We start from the raw sequence: 19,350 nt of genomic DNA on the forward strand, positions 1-19,350 counted from the left end.
GAGTCACCAGATTTTCTGCTTTTTCAAACTTTTATTGTTTACGAACCTTCAGAACCCCTGCCAATTCATAGCCTGCTTGCTGACTTTGTGTTGTGGTATCTGTTATAGGAATGTGAAGTTAGCATCGTGGGTTCAGACATGTTTATAATAGGATTTAGAGCTGACAAGTATAACATGAAACACATGAACTAAACATACTTGTTTTTAGAAACTGCAATAATCAGTTCCAGAAGGCGCTACGCTGTAACCCACAACAATGGTGTGACAAGACATGTTTAAATGTGGAGATGCTTGCCTCGGTCTGAAGTTGCTAATCGAAACTAACATTTGTTTATGGTAAGGGCCTTCTTACTTTCTGTGCAAGGCGTCAACTATTCTGTGCTACACTGTCAAGGCTGTCGTGGCCTCCGCAGTGCTCTGACGTTGTAGAAACTACTTGCGCGCGTGAATGCAAGAGAGCCATGTACACATACTCGCTGTGGTGCATGGCTGCAGGACTGTAATATACGCTAGTTTGATAACGTAACACATAATAGTTGACATTTATTTATTTATTTAAATACCCTCATGGCACAGGGGTATTTGTATTTTGTATGGCCACCCCTCTGTATTCACATTACAGAGGGGGTGGCCATACAATATTGATCAAGTAAAAGGTTCAAACAAACAAGGCTACTTGCTTATAAATGTTGGCCCGGCGTAATATTAGCAAAAGTGAGCAGTTAGTGTTTTCATAAATAAAACAATTGATGGAATAGTTACTAATGATGTGAGGTGGTGGTTCCATTTAGATTACGTTATGGGGATGAAAGAGTCGATGTAAGCTGAAGTTTCACATTTACACAATGAGGTATGCCAACTTTAAAACTGTGATCGATGCGTGAAGAAATGAAAGAGGGGCTAATAAATAGTTTGTGTTTCAGAGACAAACTATTCGGTTTACATTGAGTTTAAGATATTCCTCACGATGTCTCTGAAAGGTCTACCATACGTTACTGAAGCCGTCTAGCGTATGTTTCTAATGTCATCTACTATACATCATTGAAGAGGTTTACAATAGAGTGTTAAAGGCGTTCGGTGTATGTTTCACAAGGCGTCCTGTAGAGGCTTTTAAGTGTAACCTTAACCTAATATGCTATTCACATTAAATACGTATTTGTATAATACACATGTTACTTATGACGTAGTAAACGCGTCGCCGATGTCTTAAATATATGTTTACAAGACGTATGGTGTACATCTTGGTGTTACTTGGAATGGCCTTTGCGCCTTAAAGCGGGGCCGTGCGGCTGCGAGTCAAATTGATTGACGTATTACCTTTCCTAGTTCACTATCTCCTTTTGTTAGAGCCGTATGGGTCCTTAGTACCCTTTGTATTGAAGAGGCGAAATGCCATACCGATAAACATCTGCCTCCTTGTCGCCTCTGTGATAACGACCTGCGTGCAGCTCATTGGTATCAATCACGAATAAAAGGACACCTATCACCTACGTCCTCCAATACCGAGCTGTTAACACGTGGCAGAGATACGAAGCTGCTCCCTCCTCCCGACATTTCCGACAATTTGGTGTCCTTTTACCGCGCCGAGGCCCTAACAACCGGTTTACAATCTGATAAGAGGCTCAAGTCGCGATGTTCGGGCTGTGTTTGTGCCTCTGTTTTTTTACTCTTCAAACAGTTGCAGCAAGGCCACTTCATGCGAACCATTTCTTCTATAATCCCAACAACACAGGTAAGGGTAATTGTTACTTGATTACTCCCGATGAGAAGCAGCATAACCCCAAACCATTAATAGCCTAAGTTTTGCTACTCTGTACCAGGTTTGTTCGAATCAACCAGGTAGCATATTTCTGGTCATGAGAAAAAGCAAGCTGCCGCATTTTTTATCATCTGTGGTATTTCGTTACTACGTGGGCTTTTGTTTTGCGAAAGTCTTTGTGGTTGTGAAAGAGTGAACATGTTCTTAACTGCCTTCATTTGTTGAACGTTCAATCAACGTCGGGTATCGTTTCAATGTGGAGTAGGTTTCATATGATCAAGATGTGAAGCCAAGTTTCAAAAATTGATGGGCAGTTCTCCGTGTTCGACTTATACAAATCGTGAAAGGAAAAAAAGATCGATGACTTGAAGATGCTTTTTGCACATACAACGTTTTAATAAAAGCTTTAGGCCAGTGCCATTTCTGGTGTTTTTGCTTGTGACTTACGCTTTCCTTACTTTCTGATGCTAAAAACAAGCCCGTGCTCGATTGTACGCTATGTTGTCAGCTTGTAAGCACAATCATAAAGTGGCTTGTTCTCGAAACATTTGGAACTAACAACGAAAACATTTCGAGCTGGCAATGAGACTCGTAGGTGTAGAACCTCGTCTCAAGGATGCACTTCTTGTTTTACCATGTGTTCTTTCTCGCCTCGCAAAAACCTGACTGCCTTTTATTGCCAATAAGCAACCGTTTAACAATAAAAAAACAAATTGCCAAAAGCAACCGTTTAACAACATTGAATATCACAGTTATATTGATGTAGTTCAACTAGAAGCAACTGTTTAGCGTGCGGGGGCGTAGTAGACGGTGCGGTATGTCAGACCAGAATCGAGTCCCCCTGTGGGGCGACGATTAGAAACTATCAGCGCAAAGGTGGCGCAGATCCAGCATTGTTAAAAGACTGATCAACACCAGGGGACCGTCTAGACGTTGCACGTTGTTAATCGAACCAGATAACTAACATTAATAAACTCTTAGCACTACCTAATTTAATTTCCCGTCACAAAAATACTAGCTTTTTTATATTTCACAAGCTTTATTATCATATGATGCCCCTATTGTTCGGCCAGAAACTCATGCTGATAAAAACGTATCACTCAGCTTGTCTCAATCGCAGTTCTAAGGTTCGCATACCAAGCGATAGTCGCAAATGCTTACAATACGAATTCCATACCCCCCATTCAACATTAATAGTGTTTCGAACATCAAATGACTACCACCATCTTCCCGCTTCAGTTGTGCAACAACTGATGCTACTCTTTTCAAACAAACTTTTAATAAAAGCACCCTCAGGTGATCTAGCTGCCATATCTGTGGGTGTTTGCTCCCTTCGTTAGTACTTTGAGAGGAAATAAATAACGACTTCTTCAACCGCTTTTTGTGAACGTCGACCCCCGGCGGTACTTCACAGGCTACAGTAGTCGCGCACGTACGTAGTGCGTGCGCGACTGGGTTATTATACACCACTGGGTTATTATAATGTACGCTAGAGGTTCAGCTGGAGGTAGTGTGGTGTCACTAATTGAAGCAGAGAGCAACAAGTTGAAAATGCATTTCATGTAATGTATTGCTATGAGATAAAGCGGGTGCATTTTTCCCTGCGCTTGAATTTACAGGCTAATATTGTGATATACACAGCGACAAACTTTTACCCGAAAATTGGAACGTTTCTTCTCAATGTGAAAAGGGACAACATTTATTGCCGGGCTTGACTAATGAGGCAAGGCTTCGCGTGCCCGTAGATTGGCTTCGTGGAACCCAAAGGGTCCGCGGACCCCCTTTTGGGAACCATTGCCCTAGCTAAAAAATATGGCGCTTACAAGGAAGGACCTGCGCTAATTCAAGAGAAAATTCAGTCAAGTTTTTTTCTAACGTATTTCAACTGTTTTCCCGCCAACTTGATCTCAGGTCATTTGTGGGGAAATGAAAGATCGAGAATACGGGGGGGAGGGGGGGGGGGGGGGGGTGAAATGCTTATAAGTGGTGCCGGAGCCGGGCCTTGAGACATCCATATAAACATCATGTATACGCAATAACAAAAATGAGAGAAAAGAGATATCACTTAATCTGTAACACTCTCTTTCTGTGTATTATCTGCACATTGCTTAATTTTTTATGGTGTTGATACAAATGATCACTTACTGAAACCGAAGCGCTTTAATGAATTTTACTTTAAATTACAAATTTGTTTCTCTAAATATAACCCGTTATGACCCAAGTTCCAAAATGACTTCTTAAAAAGCCCGATTTCCCCCGGATTGTCAGGTATAAGAATAGCACCCGATTGTTTCTCCCCAATTTTTAAAAAATATAAAACGCGAAAACGAAAGCTCTTAAAACACCAACACACCCTAACAAAATTTCGATAAGTAACTTCGTACGGCTTTGCAAGAGTCGAGAATTGCACGAAAAAGAAAAAAAACATCATGCAAAATATATAGACAGTAGCTAAAAATCTTCAGCGCTGAAGCGCAAAGCCTAATTGAATGTTAAAATATGTTTTAATCTGCTCGGCGGAATATATTGAAAAACATTAAGATAAAAGAAAACGATGATGTCTACGCCTTGATGGTCCACAAAAGCGCCGCGGTGCACCTAACACAGTAAAAATTCAAGCATCCCACTAAAACAAAAAACAGACACTATAGACCCTTTCCGAAATTCAGTCTGGCCACTTTGATCACTATCATCACCATCTGAAAAATGGTATATGTGCCATACGAATGGCGGCTTTCTAATTACTGATGAAGGAACATGTTGAAGATACTTCTAAGCTGAGGATTCGAGGCCTATACATTCTAGACGTTAGCACGTTGCGAAACCGGAATCGAATGCAAGCGCTGCGTAAGTGTTCATTTCTCTAATTCGAGCCCAGTGAACCTGTTAGTGGCACAAAATCGACTTCGAAACCCCTTGACTTGGCGCTTCGTTCTGACTGGTTGCATCGTTGTGTAAATCGACACTGGAAGAGATGATCCAGAAAAACCTGTATAGCAAAAAGTTTATTCTCGTTTGCCGTTGACATGCAAAAGTGACGGTGCCCGATAAAATACTGCAGGCTACGGGTTCATTGCCGCCATTCGTATGGCAAAAGTTAAACCGCCATTTCAGCCTCCAGATGGCACTGAATTTCGGAAAGGGTCTATTGCGACAACCACAAGCCTCAAACCAGAGTTAGTAAACAGGATAACTGGGCGAGTTGGTATGGATTCATAATGGAACAGCGCGAATTTTTGCAAGGACAGGAGAAGGACAGGAGAAGGAACTTTTAAGGAACTGGCGCATGCGCACTTCCATCGTGATTAGAGAGTCGTGTTATGTGTTTTTCTTCGTGGTTTCCTGAGAATAAACCTTTCAGTTGTTAGTCAGCGCTCGTCCTGTCCAGTTCCTTCTCCTGTCCTTGCAAAAATTCGCGCTGTTCCATTATCAAACCAGAGTCTTTCGTGACTTCACAGGCTTTGTAGAACGAAGGAGGTTACGCTCAAACACGAGCATCATGCACGCGTAGGTATCTTCGGCAGGCTTGCAATCACTCGTGCTTACTTCACGAGCACCGAGCGACTGATCGCCTGCCAAAGGTACCATCGCGAGCATGCTGCATGTGTTTGAGGCTTGTCACTGTCGGCAGTGGCGTATCAACTTGTTTTTGAGTGAGGGGGAAAACCGGACGACACCTCCCCTCCCCCCCCCCCCCCCCCTCGGTACCCTTGGTTTCCCTTGGGCGCCGCCGGCCAGTGTTTGCCCTGCCCAGTGGCGGCTGTCACAGGGGGGGGGGGGGGGCAAAACACATGCCTTGCCCCCCCCACCTCGAAGAACTGCGGGGGGGGGGGGGGGCAAGTGCTTGATATGGTGGTGTACATTTGATAGCACTTCGTTCCACGCGCAGCCTGAGCCCGGCGGAAGGCATAAAGTGCGCGTTGAAAGCGGAGCGTCTTGGGTTTTTAACCTGTCCTCCACTATAGATCTGATATTTCTTACAAACACTAAGTTTTTGCTTTTTCTACAATGTTTTGTTTCGAATACAGCAGCTGGAGGCTTTGAAATCGGACTTCGAATCTTCGAGACCAGTATTACTTCGAGACTTCGCCAAATAATATGCATCTGGACGTGGTGGAAAAATATGCGGAATGTGAGAGGAAAGTAAAAGATAGGCCATCCATTTTAATAGAAGCTTCGATAGCGTATGTACTAAGCCTGAGATGATTAGTTGAACTGGCTTTTATTTTTTTGCACTTGGGACATTTCTATATTGTGGTCCCATTCTATATCTGTTATATTCTAGGTTGTGTTTCGCAACGAGAAGGCATAAAAAAAGGCTTCTGCTAACGCCAAAGAAATTGTACAAGATGTCTCTCCAAAAATATAACTTTTTTGTCGCTATTTTTTGCCGCAAAAAAAAACTATGTATTGCCGGACGCTCACTCTTCGCCCAGATCTAACGCTGGCGGTGTGGACCGGATATCAAAGTTTAAGCGCTAAACCTTATTTTATTCAAAAGTTATGTCCTTTTCTTGAATTTTCGATAGTAAAATTGCGGCCGACCGAGCTCTCGAATAGTAGGGCATTACGGCGCCACTTACCGAAAACAGGACAAAATTGGCTCTATTTTCCAATTAAATTGTCAGAAAATCACGTAACGTTTGCATAAAGTAAGGGAGAGTTCTGAAACTTTTGGGTCTGGTTTAGACCGCAAGCGTTACATTTGAGCTGAGAATAAGGTTCAGCGTTACACAGTCTACTTCTGCTGCAAAAAAAACACCAACTTTTTTAAGGGGGGGGGGGAGGAGAGAGGGGGACAAGTTCTACATGAGCAATTTCCATGTGTGAAAAGATGTCTCTCTTGGAAAGGTCCAGACGGCCGTCGGGCTCAGCCTTTGACATAAATCTTTTTACGTTACGAAAGATATATATTGATATTAGAGCCGGGCACCTGATCAATTAACCTACCGATTAATCGACTAATGCTTTGATTGCGATTAATTTTATTAACCAGTTAAATTTTTGCAAACAGAAAAAAGTTAACATTTAACGCTTTCACCACGCAAACATGGAGCAGCACACCTGCGTCAAAGCAAACCTTAAATGAAATTTTGACCTAAAGTGAACTGTAGGGGCGACATTTGTAAGTCCGAACAAGGGTGGAGAAGGTTAGACGTGCCCTGTACCACTTCAACGCAATGCTAGCGTTCGTTTAGTACAGCAGAGACTATTGCGAACAATCAAAGGAGTTCGCCTGGGACTATCAACGAACCTCATTGCCTCTGCGGCTAAAGTAATAATTTGTGAGTGTAGGTGTCTTTTGACTGTTCTCAACCAAGGTTGATTTAAAATTCGGAATTGTATATCGTGCCCATATATTCAGCAAAGGCCAAAAATTAATGTTGACTTTTTCTAAACTAATATGCATGGGAATTAACGAAATCGATTAATTAATCAAATAAGGGAAGGCGATTAGGCATATTGAATTTTTTAATCGACGCCCAGCCCTAATTGATATTGTTTTGTGAGACAATGATATTTTATATTCCTCTAACTGCAAACAACCAGGATCGATTCGCTCTGAACAAGATGACAAAAAGCTAACTCTGTAGAGTATGGGCGAACAAACCGACAATGGTAACGCGCATGGGCACATGAACATTGAGTATGGTATACATGGCTTTTTGGTTGGCAATTTGTTTTTGTAACATTTCCCTTATATCTCTCGCAGTTATGTTGTTTTTGTTTTTTTTTGAGGGGGGGGGGGGGGGAGTATGCTTGGTGTTTTCACCATTGGCGTCTTCGTATTTGTCGAATCTGTAATTGTCGTGCGCAAAGACAAGGTAGAGGCAAAAAATACTGAACACCTTCAAGTTATCATCAGACCCCATTAGGTAAAATTTGTAAAGTTTAATTGTGGTCATAAGAAGAACTACGCAGATGTTTTGTGGTTCTGGTAAAAACCAGAAGATTCAGGCCGAGACCGTGCAAAACGCTCAGCCTAATCGAGTAACCGTTTCGAGTTCAGCAAGCATTGTAAAATTCATTTAAGAATGCTTATTTCAGCTGTTTAAAGTTTTGATTTCAACTTTTGTCTGCCCACGAAAGGATCCCTTTCAGGTAATAGGGATTATCAGTCATTGAGACTTGTATACCTGCAGGATCCTGCATATTTCTAACAGTTGTCGAGAAGCGAGCGCCGTTTTCTTTTTCTTTTTTTCTCACATCTTAACAGGTTGTGAAATCTGCTAACCTGCTGCAAAAGGTTTACCCTGGCAATTCGTATGTGTATACTTTTGATGAGAGTCAATATGCTTTCATAAAAAAAAAATGCAAAAAGCGCCAATGTCGTATTCGCGATATCTGTGTCTCGCAATGCGCTTCTCGATGTTCGAGGAACGACCTTAAACGTCACCAGTACTTAAATTTCACGAATCTTGCGATTTGATAAAGGTCAGGAAGTTCCTTCTTGGCAACGAAAACATAGCATACAACACCCAATCGAGCCATTGTATGCCCGCAATGAATTGCCAAAACTCACTTTTTAAAATTAGTAAAATGTTATGTCCTACCTTTCACCGTACCTTTAAGGTATTCAGTCTCGTTGGACGTTCAGGACAAACATGTTTCTGCCTCGGTCTAACGGAAGTTTAAGGTTCGAACTCTGCTTTCGATTATAGTTTTTTTTTTTACTTTCTATAATAATTATATTAAACAATTCCCAAATAAACATATTAAGCCGTCTTTGAATGAATGTTTTACCAATTGTTCGTGTTTCTGTTCTCCGTTGGCAGCACTGCCGTCATAGCGCCTTTTTTTGCTAGCTATTGCTGCTGTGAAGCTTCCTAGCCAGTAAAATTCGAGACACAACAAGATGATAATCAGAATCATAGTCATCTGTTATACGTTTTGAAAAGTCGTATTTTTCGGGTTCACAATGTGCGAAGGACCGAAAGCGAAAGGGTTAACACGCGCCCCAGCCACTCGCTAAAACGTTGATTCGCTCACATTAGCGCTGCTCGTTAAAACGTCATGCGCTCATTTAAAGGGACCATGAAGGCAGTTTCGAAGTTTTATTCGACGATTGAAATGGATGTCAGGCACGTCTCAGATACTGTTGACCAAGTTCTAGCCCGAATAGAAGTTTGGGTGCCGCACCAATCGAGCAAACAGGCCCGGTAATAATAGCGCCGGGAACGATGCCTGAGACTCCACCGAGGCGGCGGCAGAAAGGTGAACTAAAGTGCGCCGAAGCGTGACGACAACGGGCTCCTCGTCTGGCGATTGGTTCAAAAGATAGACGCGCACTTGGTTTCGATTTCGGTGGTGAGATGTGATGAAAAAAGTTTATTTGAACGTTTGATAATACTTTGAAGTTGTACTTGGGAATTAATAGGTTTCACACCGTGTATAAAATCATAATCTGAAGCGATCCCTCCGTTTGTCACTGGTTGAACGCATCCCGCACTGCTACCTCGGGCGCGTAACAATCATCGAGCAACCATGGTCAAAAAAAGAAAAAGAGGTACGAGCGCCGGGGGCGGCGGACTTTTGGTTTTGGTTTCGTGCGTCGTCTCGTGTTCGCTTTGCGAACTGGTGTCTCACCAATCATGCCGCGTTTATGTGGACTAGTAGGTTGCGCGAAAGGTCGGCTAAAGACGTGCGGTCGATAGGGCGACGTTAGTTTGCATAAACTGCAGACCGATGCAGCAATGCGTAGCATTGCTGCACCGCTCGCCAATTCAGAGCTCTGCGTCCTTAGCAGCATCTCCCGTTCAGTCGGCGTGAGGTCGCTGAACTGGAGCTCAAACTCGTTTGCGAGCGCGGCGTTGTCGTCCATTTCTTCCAGGTTTTCTTCACAGACCGCCGTGCACTAGAGCGAACCACGGGAACCACACTGAGTGTGCACTAAATCCTACCGATGCCGACAGTGCTCCCTGACGTCACTTCTCTTTCCAGAGGCGAAAGAGGGAAGAAATCTGAATGTTTGTTTCGGTTTCGCAAATTTATCTGCAGGTACAGAAATAAGAGTCACAACGTTTTAGAAAAAATTGTGTGGCATGCCAGGACCCCAATGGTTCCGAAAACACCTTCTTTAAAAAAAAAAAAAAAAAATCAAATTGCCTTCATGGTCCCTTTAATATAGACCCGTGCATAGGTGTCGACTACGAGGAGGGGAGGGGGGGGGGGGGGCTTGGGGGTTCGGGCTTCCCCCCCCCTTCCCTGAAATTTTCCGGAAGGGGCAGAGCCGCGCCTCGCCCCCCCTTCGGGAGCTCCTCGGGAAAAGAAGCACACTCGCTTCCTGGACCTACGTCTCCTTCACCTCATATGTGTGCCATGGCGGGTGCTTGCGAACATCGACAGGAGTCGCTCATGAGTAAGAGCAAGGAGTAAAAATTAACTGCACACACTTCGCAAACATTACTATACGAGACATTTACAAAGACTCCATTTCAGGCGAAACAAAAATAGCAATAAAACTTGAAACAAGCCCACAGGCGGCAGGAAATACGTAGCAAGAGACTCCTTGGATGACGGCAATTATTAATAAGGCGGTTAGTGCGCTCAATTGCCCTACGAAATGAACAGAGAAAGGCGAAAAAAATAGTTCCGGCACCTTACAGTTGTGGCGTCGGAAGCAAAAAGAAAGCAGAAGCAAGACGAAGGGACTGGTGAAAAAAAGAATAGTGGTCCTCTCACTGGCGCCCGTGACAGCAGCTAAATGTCTTTTTGACGCTCCAAGGCGCTTTAGAAAACGCCCCCGAAAGCTCGTAAAAAAAACAAACAAAAAAACACGCTCGTAAAAAGAAAAAAAAAACGACCATAAGAGACAAAATACTTTCTACGTGTTGTCGGAGATGTGTTGCTGTTCTGTGGCGGCAACAGGGGCGCAATTCCAAGGAGCCACCAGACACGACCCAGTAAGCGAAGTAGCTTCAGCGACCGACGACTGCGTACTCAATTGTTGCCTGGCTGCCGGTTAACCTACCGAGCGCCTGCCTGGCTCCATGATAGCTCTCTACTTGGGTGTTGTCTCAACATTACAGGGGGGTGATGACTTGGGCAAGAAGAGAGGTCTTTTCGTTTTTCGTTAGGGGAGAGCCAAGCCAGCATCAAGCAAAACTCGAATTCTTTTTTTCTTTTTGCTTTGTTTAAACAATTCTTTCTGTCTTTTTTTTTCTGTCTTCAACTCTTTCACTGTTTAAGTACACTTCAACCTCTACATTTGAGACACGAAGGAGTAAGGTGGAACTTTGCATGTTACTATCTGCTCTAGCAATATCACAAACAAAACGATAGTAATTGCTATTTTAGTACAAGAACGAATCGATACGCATAGAGTAATGTCCGGGGCCACAACTAACAAGATGGTAAAATAAATTAAACGTACTGGTTTATATATTCGGCCGCTCCTGTATCTAGAGTTTCATTCTCGTTACCATGTGGCACTGCAAAATAATTTATTTCGAATCGTTATTCGCTAGACAAAATTATATTTGTAACGAGGTAATGCGTCTTTTTGGAGCGGGGGAGGGGGGACTCTGTCAGGTTTCGCTTTCCTCCCCCCCCCCCCCCCCTTTTCCGGAAAAGTAAAAAATTTCCGCCTATGGATCCGCGCAAAATGTCGCCCGTAAAGCTACCGCTTTAATAGGAGACGAAATAATAGAAACATGATACGGCCATTTTGCGTATTGATTTTATCTATCCTAGAAAAAAGGTGTCAGAAGAAGACCATAAGTCATGCAAAGAAACACCTCATAACTCCTCGCCTGCAGTTGGCGAGGGCAAGACAAAATAGCAAAGACTTTTTTGCTTCCACGCACGGAAAGAGTTTTATAATGCCTGAAAACAAAACTAAAAGGCGTGGAGTTGGGCTGTTTATTTGACATAATTTGTGCAAAAAAAAAAAAAAGACAGCACGAGAAAACAGAGGTTTAAACACGTCCTCCCTTCAAGAACTGTACTAAAAAACGTCGGGCTTTTCGTGGAGCATTGCTAATTATCCCCTTCATGGGGAGAATCATGGTATATGGAGGTGCATTTTAGATTAGATATGTGCTATCTTATTAAGACGTTCACGTTTGAAACGCCAAAAGCGTGGCTTCTTCTCTCGGCAACCAAAGCTTGTATAAAAACTACTTCGCGGCGTATGAACAATGCGCCAAACTTCTTTTTAAAAGGGAAACTGAAGCGGTTCTCTATTTCAAGGAAAACACCTCAATTGCCGAGATTTGGCCTCCGAGATCACAAACATCGAGATCATCTTTCAATTTGGGGCATGGAGGCTGCAGAAATTAATTGTTAAAGCACCGCTGAAGCCCGTCCTTCCCGGGGCGTGACGTCATATTAGGATTTCTCGGAATTTCCGCTCTCGCGCATCTTCAGCGCCTTCCAAAGCTATGCGCGTGCACTCTCGCTGTTTTCAAAAACTTCAGAAATAGACGTCAGGAGTGGCGTCAGTGCGGGGGAATTTACCTGGCGAGCTTGCATTTGCAAGCGCTGCACACACGAGCGACACACGCTTAGCGGCCCAAAGATCCTTGCATGACATCACGACTGGTCGGAGGTTTTTCCTGTTTTCTCGCGTTTAGTGACACCTGCGGGAAAAACAAACGCGATATTCAAATCCACGGGATAAAAGTGCGTTAAAATTTACCTCCAACTCGATTTTTTCTCATGAAGTGTTTCAGCTTCCTTTTAATGCGAAAGCATTAATTGTCCCATGAAGCAAAGCCGACGGCGTCTGAAGCCGTTGTCTATAGACCGACACGCGGGCTTGAAATCACGGAGCTGCGGCGGCGCTGCGATCGTGCCGGAGCCGGGGGGTGTGGGCAAACGCGCGCACGTTTCGCATGGGCGTCATGGCATTTCAGCATGCCGCGAAGCTGTGTTGCCGTTAATTGTGCCAAAATGTACAAGAAAAGCAGCAGAGTGAGTTTCCACAAGTTCCCGGCAGACTCTGAAAGGCATAGAAGGAAGATAATATCTGTGGATCGAAAAGTATGGTCGCCTCGCGCGTACGGCCGTTTGTGCGGCAAACACTTTCTTGAAGGCAAGTGCGGCTTCCATTTCAATCTCCGTCCCGAGGCTTGCTTATGTGCAGGGAAACCGTTGTCTGACCGAGACCACCCGGATTTTGTTCCCATGGTGTTCGCGCACAAAGCACCGGCCAAGCGCTCGTCGGAGGCTCGTTACGCCCGTGCTACCCAGCAGAAGGGGAACGGCGACAGAACGGCAGTGTTGTAGGCGTTACCGAAAAAAGTAACGAAATACGTTACTGGTTACTTGCAAATAAAAGGTCCGCGTTACTGAGCTACGTTACCTAAAAATAAAAGGAACGCGTTACCGCTACCGATAAAAAGTAACGCACGTTACTTCTGATTCTGCGTTACTTTTTTAAATTATGATTTAACACATTTTACGGTTTTGACGATACAGGTAATATATCAAGAAACATTATGTTCATGCAGAAACTGAACATAATTACTTTATCTCTTTTTACGGTTTCACCTAAATACTTACGAGAAAAAACGCACAGAAAATCATGGCTTGACGCCTAAAACACGTAAAAAATTGAAGTGTAATTTCTTTAAGACTTAGGAAGTAGTAACGAGTAACGTAAGTACGTTACTTGAAATAGTAACACAAATACGTTACCCGTTAATGTGTCGAAAACGTAACGAGTGGGTTACTACGTTACTGAAAAAAGTAACGCGTTACCAACAACGCCGTTACTTGTAACCTGTTACCGCCAAGACTGCAGAACGGACAAAGCGTTACTGCTTGTCATGCCTTGTGGTCATGAGGGCAGGGAAAATATCATACCTTGACTTGAAGACGCTGTGTGTATTTAAACAATTATTGAATACACACACTTCCGCGGACCCACAGGCTGCTGATCCCGCCGGCAGTGCGGAAACCAACTCGAAGTAATCGTAGAACTCGAGAGACGTGTACGCCTGCACCGTGTCGGCCGTGAACTGGCTTGGCGAAAAAACTAAATAAACGGCGACGTGAGCCATCGACGTCGGTGGCAGCAACTTTACGTCGGAAGTCCAGCAGGTCTTGTTTATACGGCGTACGGATCCTCGTAGTCAACGCCGTCCACGCACAGTTTGTTTCAATACTGCTGCCGTTCAGGCTCGGGCAACGAGCTCAAATAGTCGGGCATAGCATACGACATACGTTGTGAGGAAATACGACGCACAAATAAAGATACAAGCGTCCCTACAACGTCAACAACGAGCGCACGCCATAGAGCGCAATGGCGAAAACACGGAGAGCCGGGCTGCTTTTGCCCACATAGCTACCGCGCATGCGCGGCCTTCCGGCCGTGTTGGTAAACAGAGTCGCTCCGCGTGTCGGTCTATAGCTGCGAAAAACGTCATCTAAATGCCCATTGGCTTAGCGAAACGGCATTGAAATTCCCATTGGCTCCGACGTCACGGCAGCCGGCGGGCGCTCAAGGTCAAAGCGGACGTGCCTCAAGAATAAAACACAAAGAAAGCACAGCAACGCAGATGTGTAGTCGCGGAAGCCGTGGAGCCGGCGGGGTTCGCCGCGCCTGCGCACTGGGGAAGCGCGATGTCACCGCCGGAGTACCATCTGAAAATGGAAGACGTGGCGCGCTTCTTGTAAGAATGCGCTGCGTGTAGGAATGCTTTCGCATTCCCGCACGTCAGCGGTTTTTAAGTGTCACTGCCGATTTCTAATTGAGGTGACGAGTATAAAGAAAAAAAAAGAAAGAGAAAAAAAGAAACAGCTGTATCTGTGTTTTCTTTTCTCAAATCCTCCGTTTTTGCATGCTATTTTTGTACTATTCAAAACAAAAGAAAAAAAAAAGTCCGGATGAATCTTCAATCGCAAAATGCAACATTGGCAATAATAAGTCAGTATTATTTTGTGCTTTCAACATATACCAATACAGACCGAAAAGTCCCACCAAGTCGGTTTTATAAAGATAGGAAAAAACCAAAACAATCTTGAATAAGGTCTTATCAATATCAAGGGAAAACCCAAAACACCTCGAACATGGAGAAACCCAAGGTTTGGGAGAAGAAGACTTTATCTGCAGCTTTATTTTATGTTTACCCGAAACACAGCCGCCGCAGAAGTTTCCCAGGTGCTGCATAATTATCGCGAAACTACAGCTCTTATCTTGTTTCCCTCTCTTATCGGTACCGGGATGTTTTCCAGGCATTCGGGTCGCGCGCTTGTTCCCTGAAGGTTAAAGAATCCGACGCCCGTGTCATGTTTTATAGTTTTGCATACAGAGTTTTCTTTTCTCTCTCTTCTGAAGCAGGAATCTCTAAAACCGCGGGCCGCGGACCAGATCCGGCCCGCGTAAGTCTTCCGACCAGCCCGTGGCTGGCCGCTCCCAGTCCATTAAAGCGCGAGACACATGTACGACGAAACCTTCCGATCCGACGTGCGGACTGCCGGAATGACCTTGGGGGAGAGGGTTTTCGTAGCATCGGAGAGCGTTGAAAACCCTCGCCTCCGACCGTCGTATTGCGCGGTCGGACGTCGGATCGGACGGTTTCGTCCTACACGTGTTTCGCGCTTCAAGCCCGGCCCGCGGCCCGCTTGAAGATATCAGAAAGAACGAGGGAAACTGCATCGGGGGGGTAATGCGGGTCCTCTCGCCATATTTTTCATTGAACGAATTATGAACACCAGCCACCCTTGCTTTATGTCTGGGTAACTGTGTTGGAATTATTTTGCGTTCTCATGAAGTGTGCTTCGTGTTCTCTGTCGCAATTATTGCATACTGTGAGCATGAGTTTTCACATGTTCATTAGTATTTTGCACTGCGTGAACGTGCCATATTTTTCATGAAGATATACAGGGTGTTTTTTTTTATTCTTACACATTTGTTTAAAAAAAACCGTGAAAGCCACACTAATGCGGTTTGTGCAGGTGGGATATACGACCAGGCGGACATTATGTGGGTGGCTAATCTTTGCGATAAGTCGACCAATTAATTAAAATTTGTTAATTAACTTTTTAATTAGGGAAGATGGACATATAGTTCTAATTAGAAACTTGCTGAGCATCATCAAAAACCACTAAATCAACTATTTTTAGCAGGATATAACGCCGGGGCGGCATTTTGCGGCGTTCTGTAAAAACGCTTCATTTGGACCCGTTTCACGATTTCGGTTTCTTATCAGTGCGCATCTTTGCGCCCGCAGTCCTGCTCCCCGGTGGTCGCGACGCAAAGCCACCTCCTCGCCTCCCTTGTGGGATGGAGGGAAGTAGGGCGCACCTGTGTTGCGTGTCTCAGCCACTGGGGAGCAGGACCGCGGGCGCGGTGATGCGCTCCGATAAAAAACCGAAATCTAGAAACGCGTCCAAACGGAGCGTTTTACAGAACGCTGTAAAATGCTGCCCTGGCGTTACACCCTTCCAAAAATAATTTTCGATGATGCTCTACAAGTTTCTAATTAGAACTATATGTTTTTCTTCACTAATTAAAAAGTTAATTAACAAATTTTAATTAATTAGTCGACTTATCGCAAAGATTAGCCACCCACATACTGTCCGCCTGGCCGTATAACCCACCTGCACAAAGCGCATTAGTGTAGCTTTCACGGTCTTTTTTAAACAAATGTGTAAGAATAAAAAAAACACCCTGTATTTAGGCCTGGTGCGTTTTTTTCGTCACAACTGTTGGGCAATGTCAAAATTAGCCAAAACTTAAATGTCAAATTGAAGGATATGTATTATTCACCTTAAAGCAGGGGTCACACTGCTCATAAACCATACAAAATACAGTCTGAAAGCACAAGTCTCCGCAATATCCGTGGTTCGAATGCCACGTGTCATGCGGAATTCGAAGGACGTATCTCGCTGTGACTCTCTTTCGAATCTGTTTGCAGACCGTCTTTTGTATGGTGTGGAACATTCGGATCATGCGTGCATCGCATGTCGCGTGCAAGATTACTCCTTGAGCTGGTTGCCATGCTTCAGACGAAGCGAGGATGCTCTTGTGATTTTCGACATAAGCAGACGAAAGCTCCCGTAATATAACGTAACGTAAGCATACCGGGCTGTGTGAACCGGGCTTTACTCTAATATTCCTTTCTGTGCTTAAATGCTTATTTGTGTTTATCTATTTAGCTTTTCCTCGTTCTTTCAATACTCCTTCGCTTTTCGGCCCTCGAGACCACGACAGGTTCCTAATCCGTCCTTTTAGCGAAAAAGCTTGGAAAACGCATTTCTAAAGCATGGAAGTGGGAAGAGAAGAAGGCGCCATACCGGCTCAAGCCAGCCGAACCAGAAAATCCAAAGTGAAGCCAGAAGTAAAGGTCGCGGTCTGTTGCAACGCCCCCAAGTGCGATCAAAGCTGCTTGAAAACAGCTGTTGGAGCCAAATCAGCTGGTCTTTCCATCCAATAACGTAGTTTGGTTTTGGTCATCGTTGGGGACGTGTCCCTGTAAACGAAAGTCTCAACCGGCTTCACCTCTGGTGGTGTCATGCCGCCTCCAGAAGCTCCCTAGCTCCATGCTCTAAAGGAACAACAATTTAAGAAAAAGAAACTTGCGCTAGGTTGTTGTTGTTGTTGTTGTTTTTTCAACCCTGGGGACTAGGGTGGGAAAACTATATAGAAAAACAACTATATTGGTTATACACTCAACAAATAAACTTAAAAGGTAGGAGTAGCTTTTTTTAAGTTTTATTTTCGGGGGCCTAATGCAGCTGGAGAATGGGCGCTCGAACTACTTATTGTCTAGCCATGACGTAAAATGTTGCTTCAACATTTGTAGTAGGCGCTACAAGACGACAGATATCGTGCTTCTACGCGGATGGAACCCGAAACTATCCAGCCGAAGCGAGGTTGTCATGTCGACGTTCCCAAAGTTTGTCAAAACTATTTACTTATTTAGTTGATGAAGTAAATTATTCCACCTACTGTTTAATGGCCCCGTTGCAACAAACTTTGCCCCAGGTGTAAGAAACATCCACAACCTTGTCCTCTTTTTTTTTTTTTTTTGTCAACATTATGGTTTTTTTGGAAACAGCCTGTAGAGCAGGGGGCTATAGACACTGAGTTTTTTGTGATTCGGCCCGAGATAAAATATTTAGATAGCCCCGAATGTGTGGGAACACATTTTGATGAAACACTCTCGAACTCGACAAACAAATTCTAGTTATGAGGCTTTCAAAATCTGTAGAGTTATGAACTGTGTTTTATTTAAGATGAGCGCAAGTATTTTCAACCCGGTTCACTGCTCCGTGTCCCGACCGTAATGTGACCGGATCCTCATGCCAGTCAAATGACGCTGCGCCTGATCCTTTAGAGACAATGTGCCAATCATAGCGAATGCGCACACAAACAAACATCTTGAGTAAAATCCAACAAAGGCAAAGACAGTTTATTGTAAATTACGTGAGATGACTCAAAAGCTCGTAATAAGACCTTAAAGTCAAGCAACATTTACGGGTTTTCCCGCTCATTTTAATCAAAAAGACAATCAATTTAATCCGAGTGCCATCCGATTTAGTCCCAGTGCAACCGAATTTTGTCCGTCCGGCAATCAATTTATTCCCCAACTTATACATGTTCTTATTTATTTTCAGTGGGTGAGTTTCGCTTATACTTGTAATAACTTAGAGTAATTGTTTATAAAACTTGATTTTGTTGAGGACAACTGATATTTTGATCACTATTTCGGCTATTTCAAGTTATTAGTCGTCCGATTGACGTAGCTTAAGTGACATGTTGATTACTATGTTGGCAACCTCCACTTATTAGTGGCGCACTCTACTTTAATTTAGCTCAATTTGAGTTTTGTTTACTCTTTATACTTTTACTTATTATTGATACAATTCATAATGTATAAGTGCAATTGCAGTTTGTGATTACTGTTTTGATTTCTTCGCACTATTATCCGCACATCTGACTTTATTTAGAGCTTAGTGGGCATATGGCTTACACTTCTAATTACTTCGACATATTAAGATTACAATTTATATGATAGAAGCTCAAAAAACATTGTTGATTACTTTCTAGATTACTTAGAGGAATTGTTGAAAAAATATAACTTGGTAGAAGCTTATTTGACTTTCTGGTTACTTTTTGACTATATAGGTATTCACACAAACTACTTTATAAAGCAAAATTTCTATTACTCATCGATTAGTTTGAAAAAAACGTATTGACAAATGCGGCTATATAAAAGCTCAGTCAAAATTTTGATTACCCCGTATTACTATATACCCATTGGGTCAAAATAACCCGAAGTAATAAAAGAGTAATAAAAATTGAGTTGGGCTCATAATACATTCATTGGAGGTATAATAACTCGAAGCAATCAGAAGCGTCACGAAAATGTCAATTATGCCGAATTGAACTTCATATGCCAATAGTACCTCAAAGTAATATACAGAGTGAATATCATGTCTATTGGGCTCATAATAAATAAATTGGTTGAATATTAACTCAAAGCTTGCGCTTGGTTCACTTTGCGTAGCCGTCACAAAATAACCAGTAAAAGAAGGTGCTTCATCGTACGGACTATCGGAGTGGTTCTCAGAATCCGAATTCGAGTTATCTATCCGTAGCCGCTTCTGTCCCCCCTTGTCTACTGGCGAGTTCCTTCCTT

At 43.5% G+C, this 19,350-nt stretch overlaps 1 protein-coding gene across 2 annotated transcripts in view; it reads left to right on the forward strand.

Annotated features, from left to right (window-relative positions):
• The first annotated feature begins 1,479 nt into the window (after positions 1 to 1,479).
• Positions 1,480 to 19,350, forward strand: part of LOC115325687 (zinc metalloproteinase nas-14) — an 87,152-nt gene continuing 69,281 nt past the window's right edge. Inside the window, exon 1 of one of the 2 annotated variants that reach the window (XM_042292618.1) lies at positions 1,480 to 1,732. In XM_042292618.1, coding sequence (XP_042148552.1) covers positions 1,633 to 1,732 — 100 coding nt within the window. In that variant the 5' untranslated portion in view covers positions 1,480 to 1,632. The remainder of the gene's footprint in view (positions 1,733 to 19,350) is intronic. The other variant, XM_042292619.1, reaches the window with a different exon arrangement.

Source organism: Ixodes scapularis, unplaced genomic scaffold, assembly GCF_016920785.2.
Source record: "Ixodes scapularis isolate PalLabHiFi unplaced genomic scaffold, ASM1692078v2 PGA_scaffold3__209_contigs__length_174095766, whole genome shotgun sequence".
NCBI classification, from domain to species: Eukaryota; Metazoa; Arthropoda; class Arachnida; order Ixodida; family Ixodidae; genus Ixodes; species Ixodes scapularis.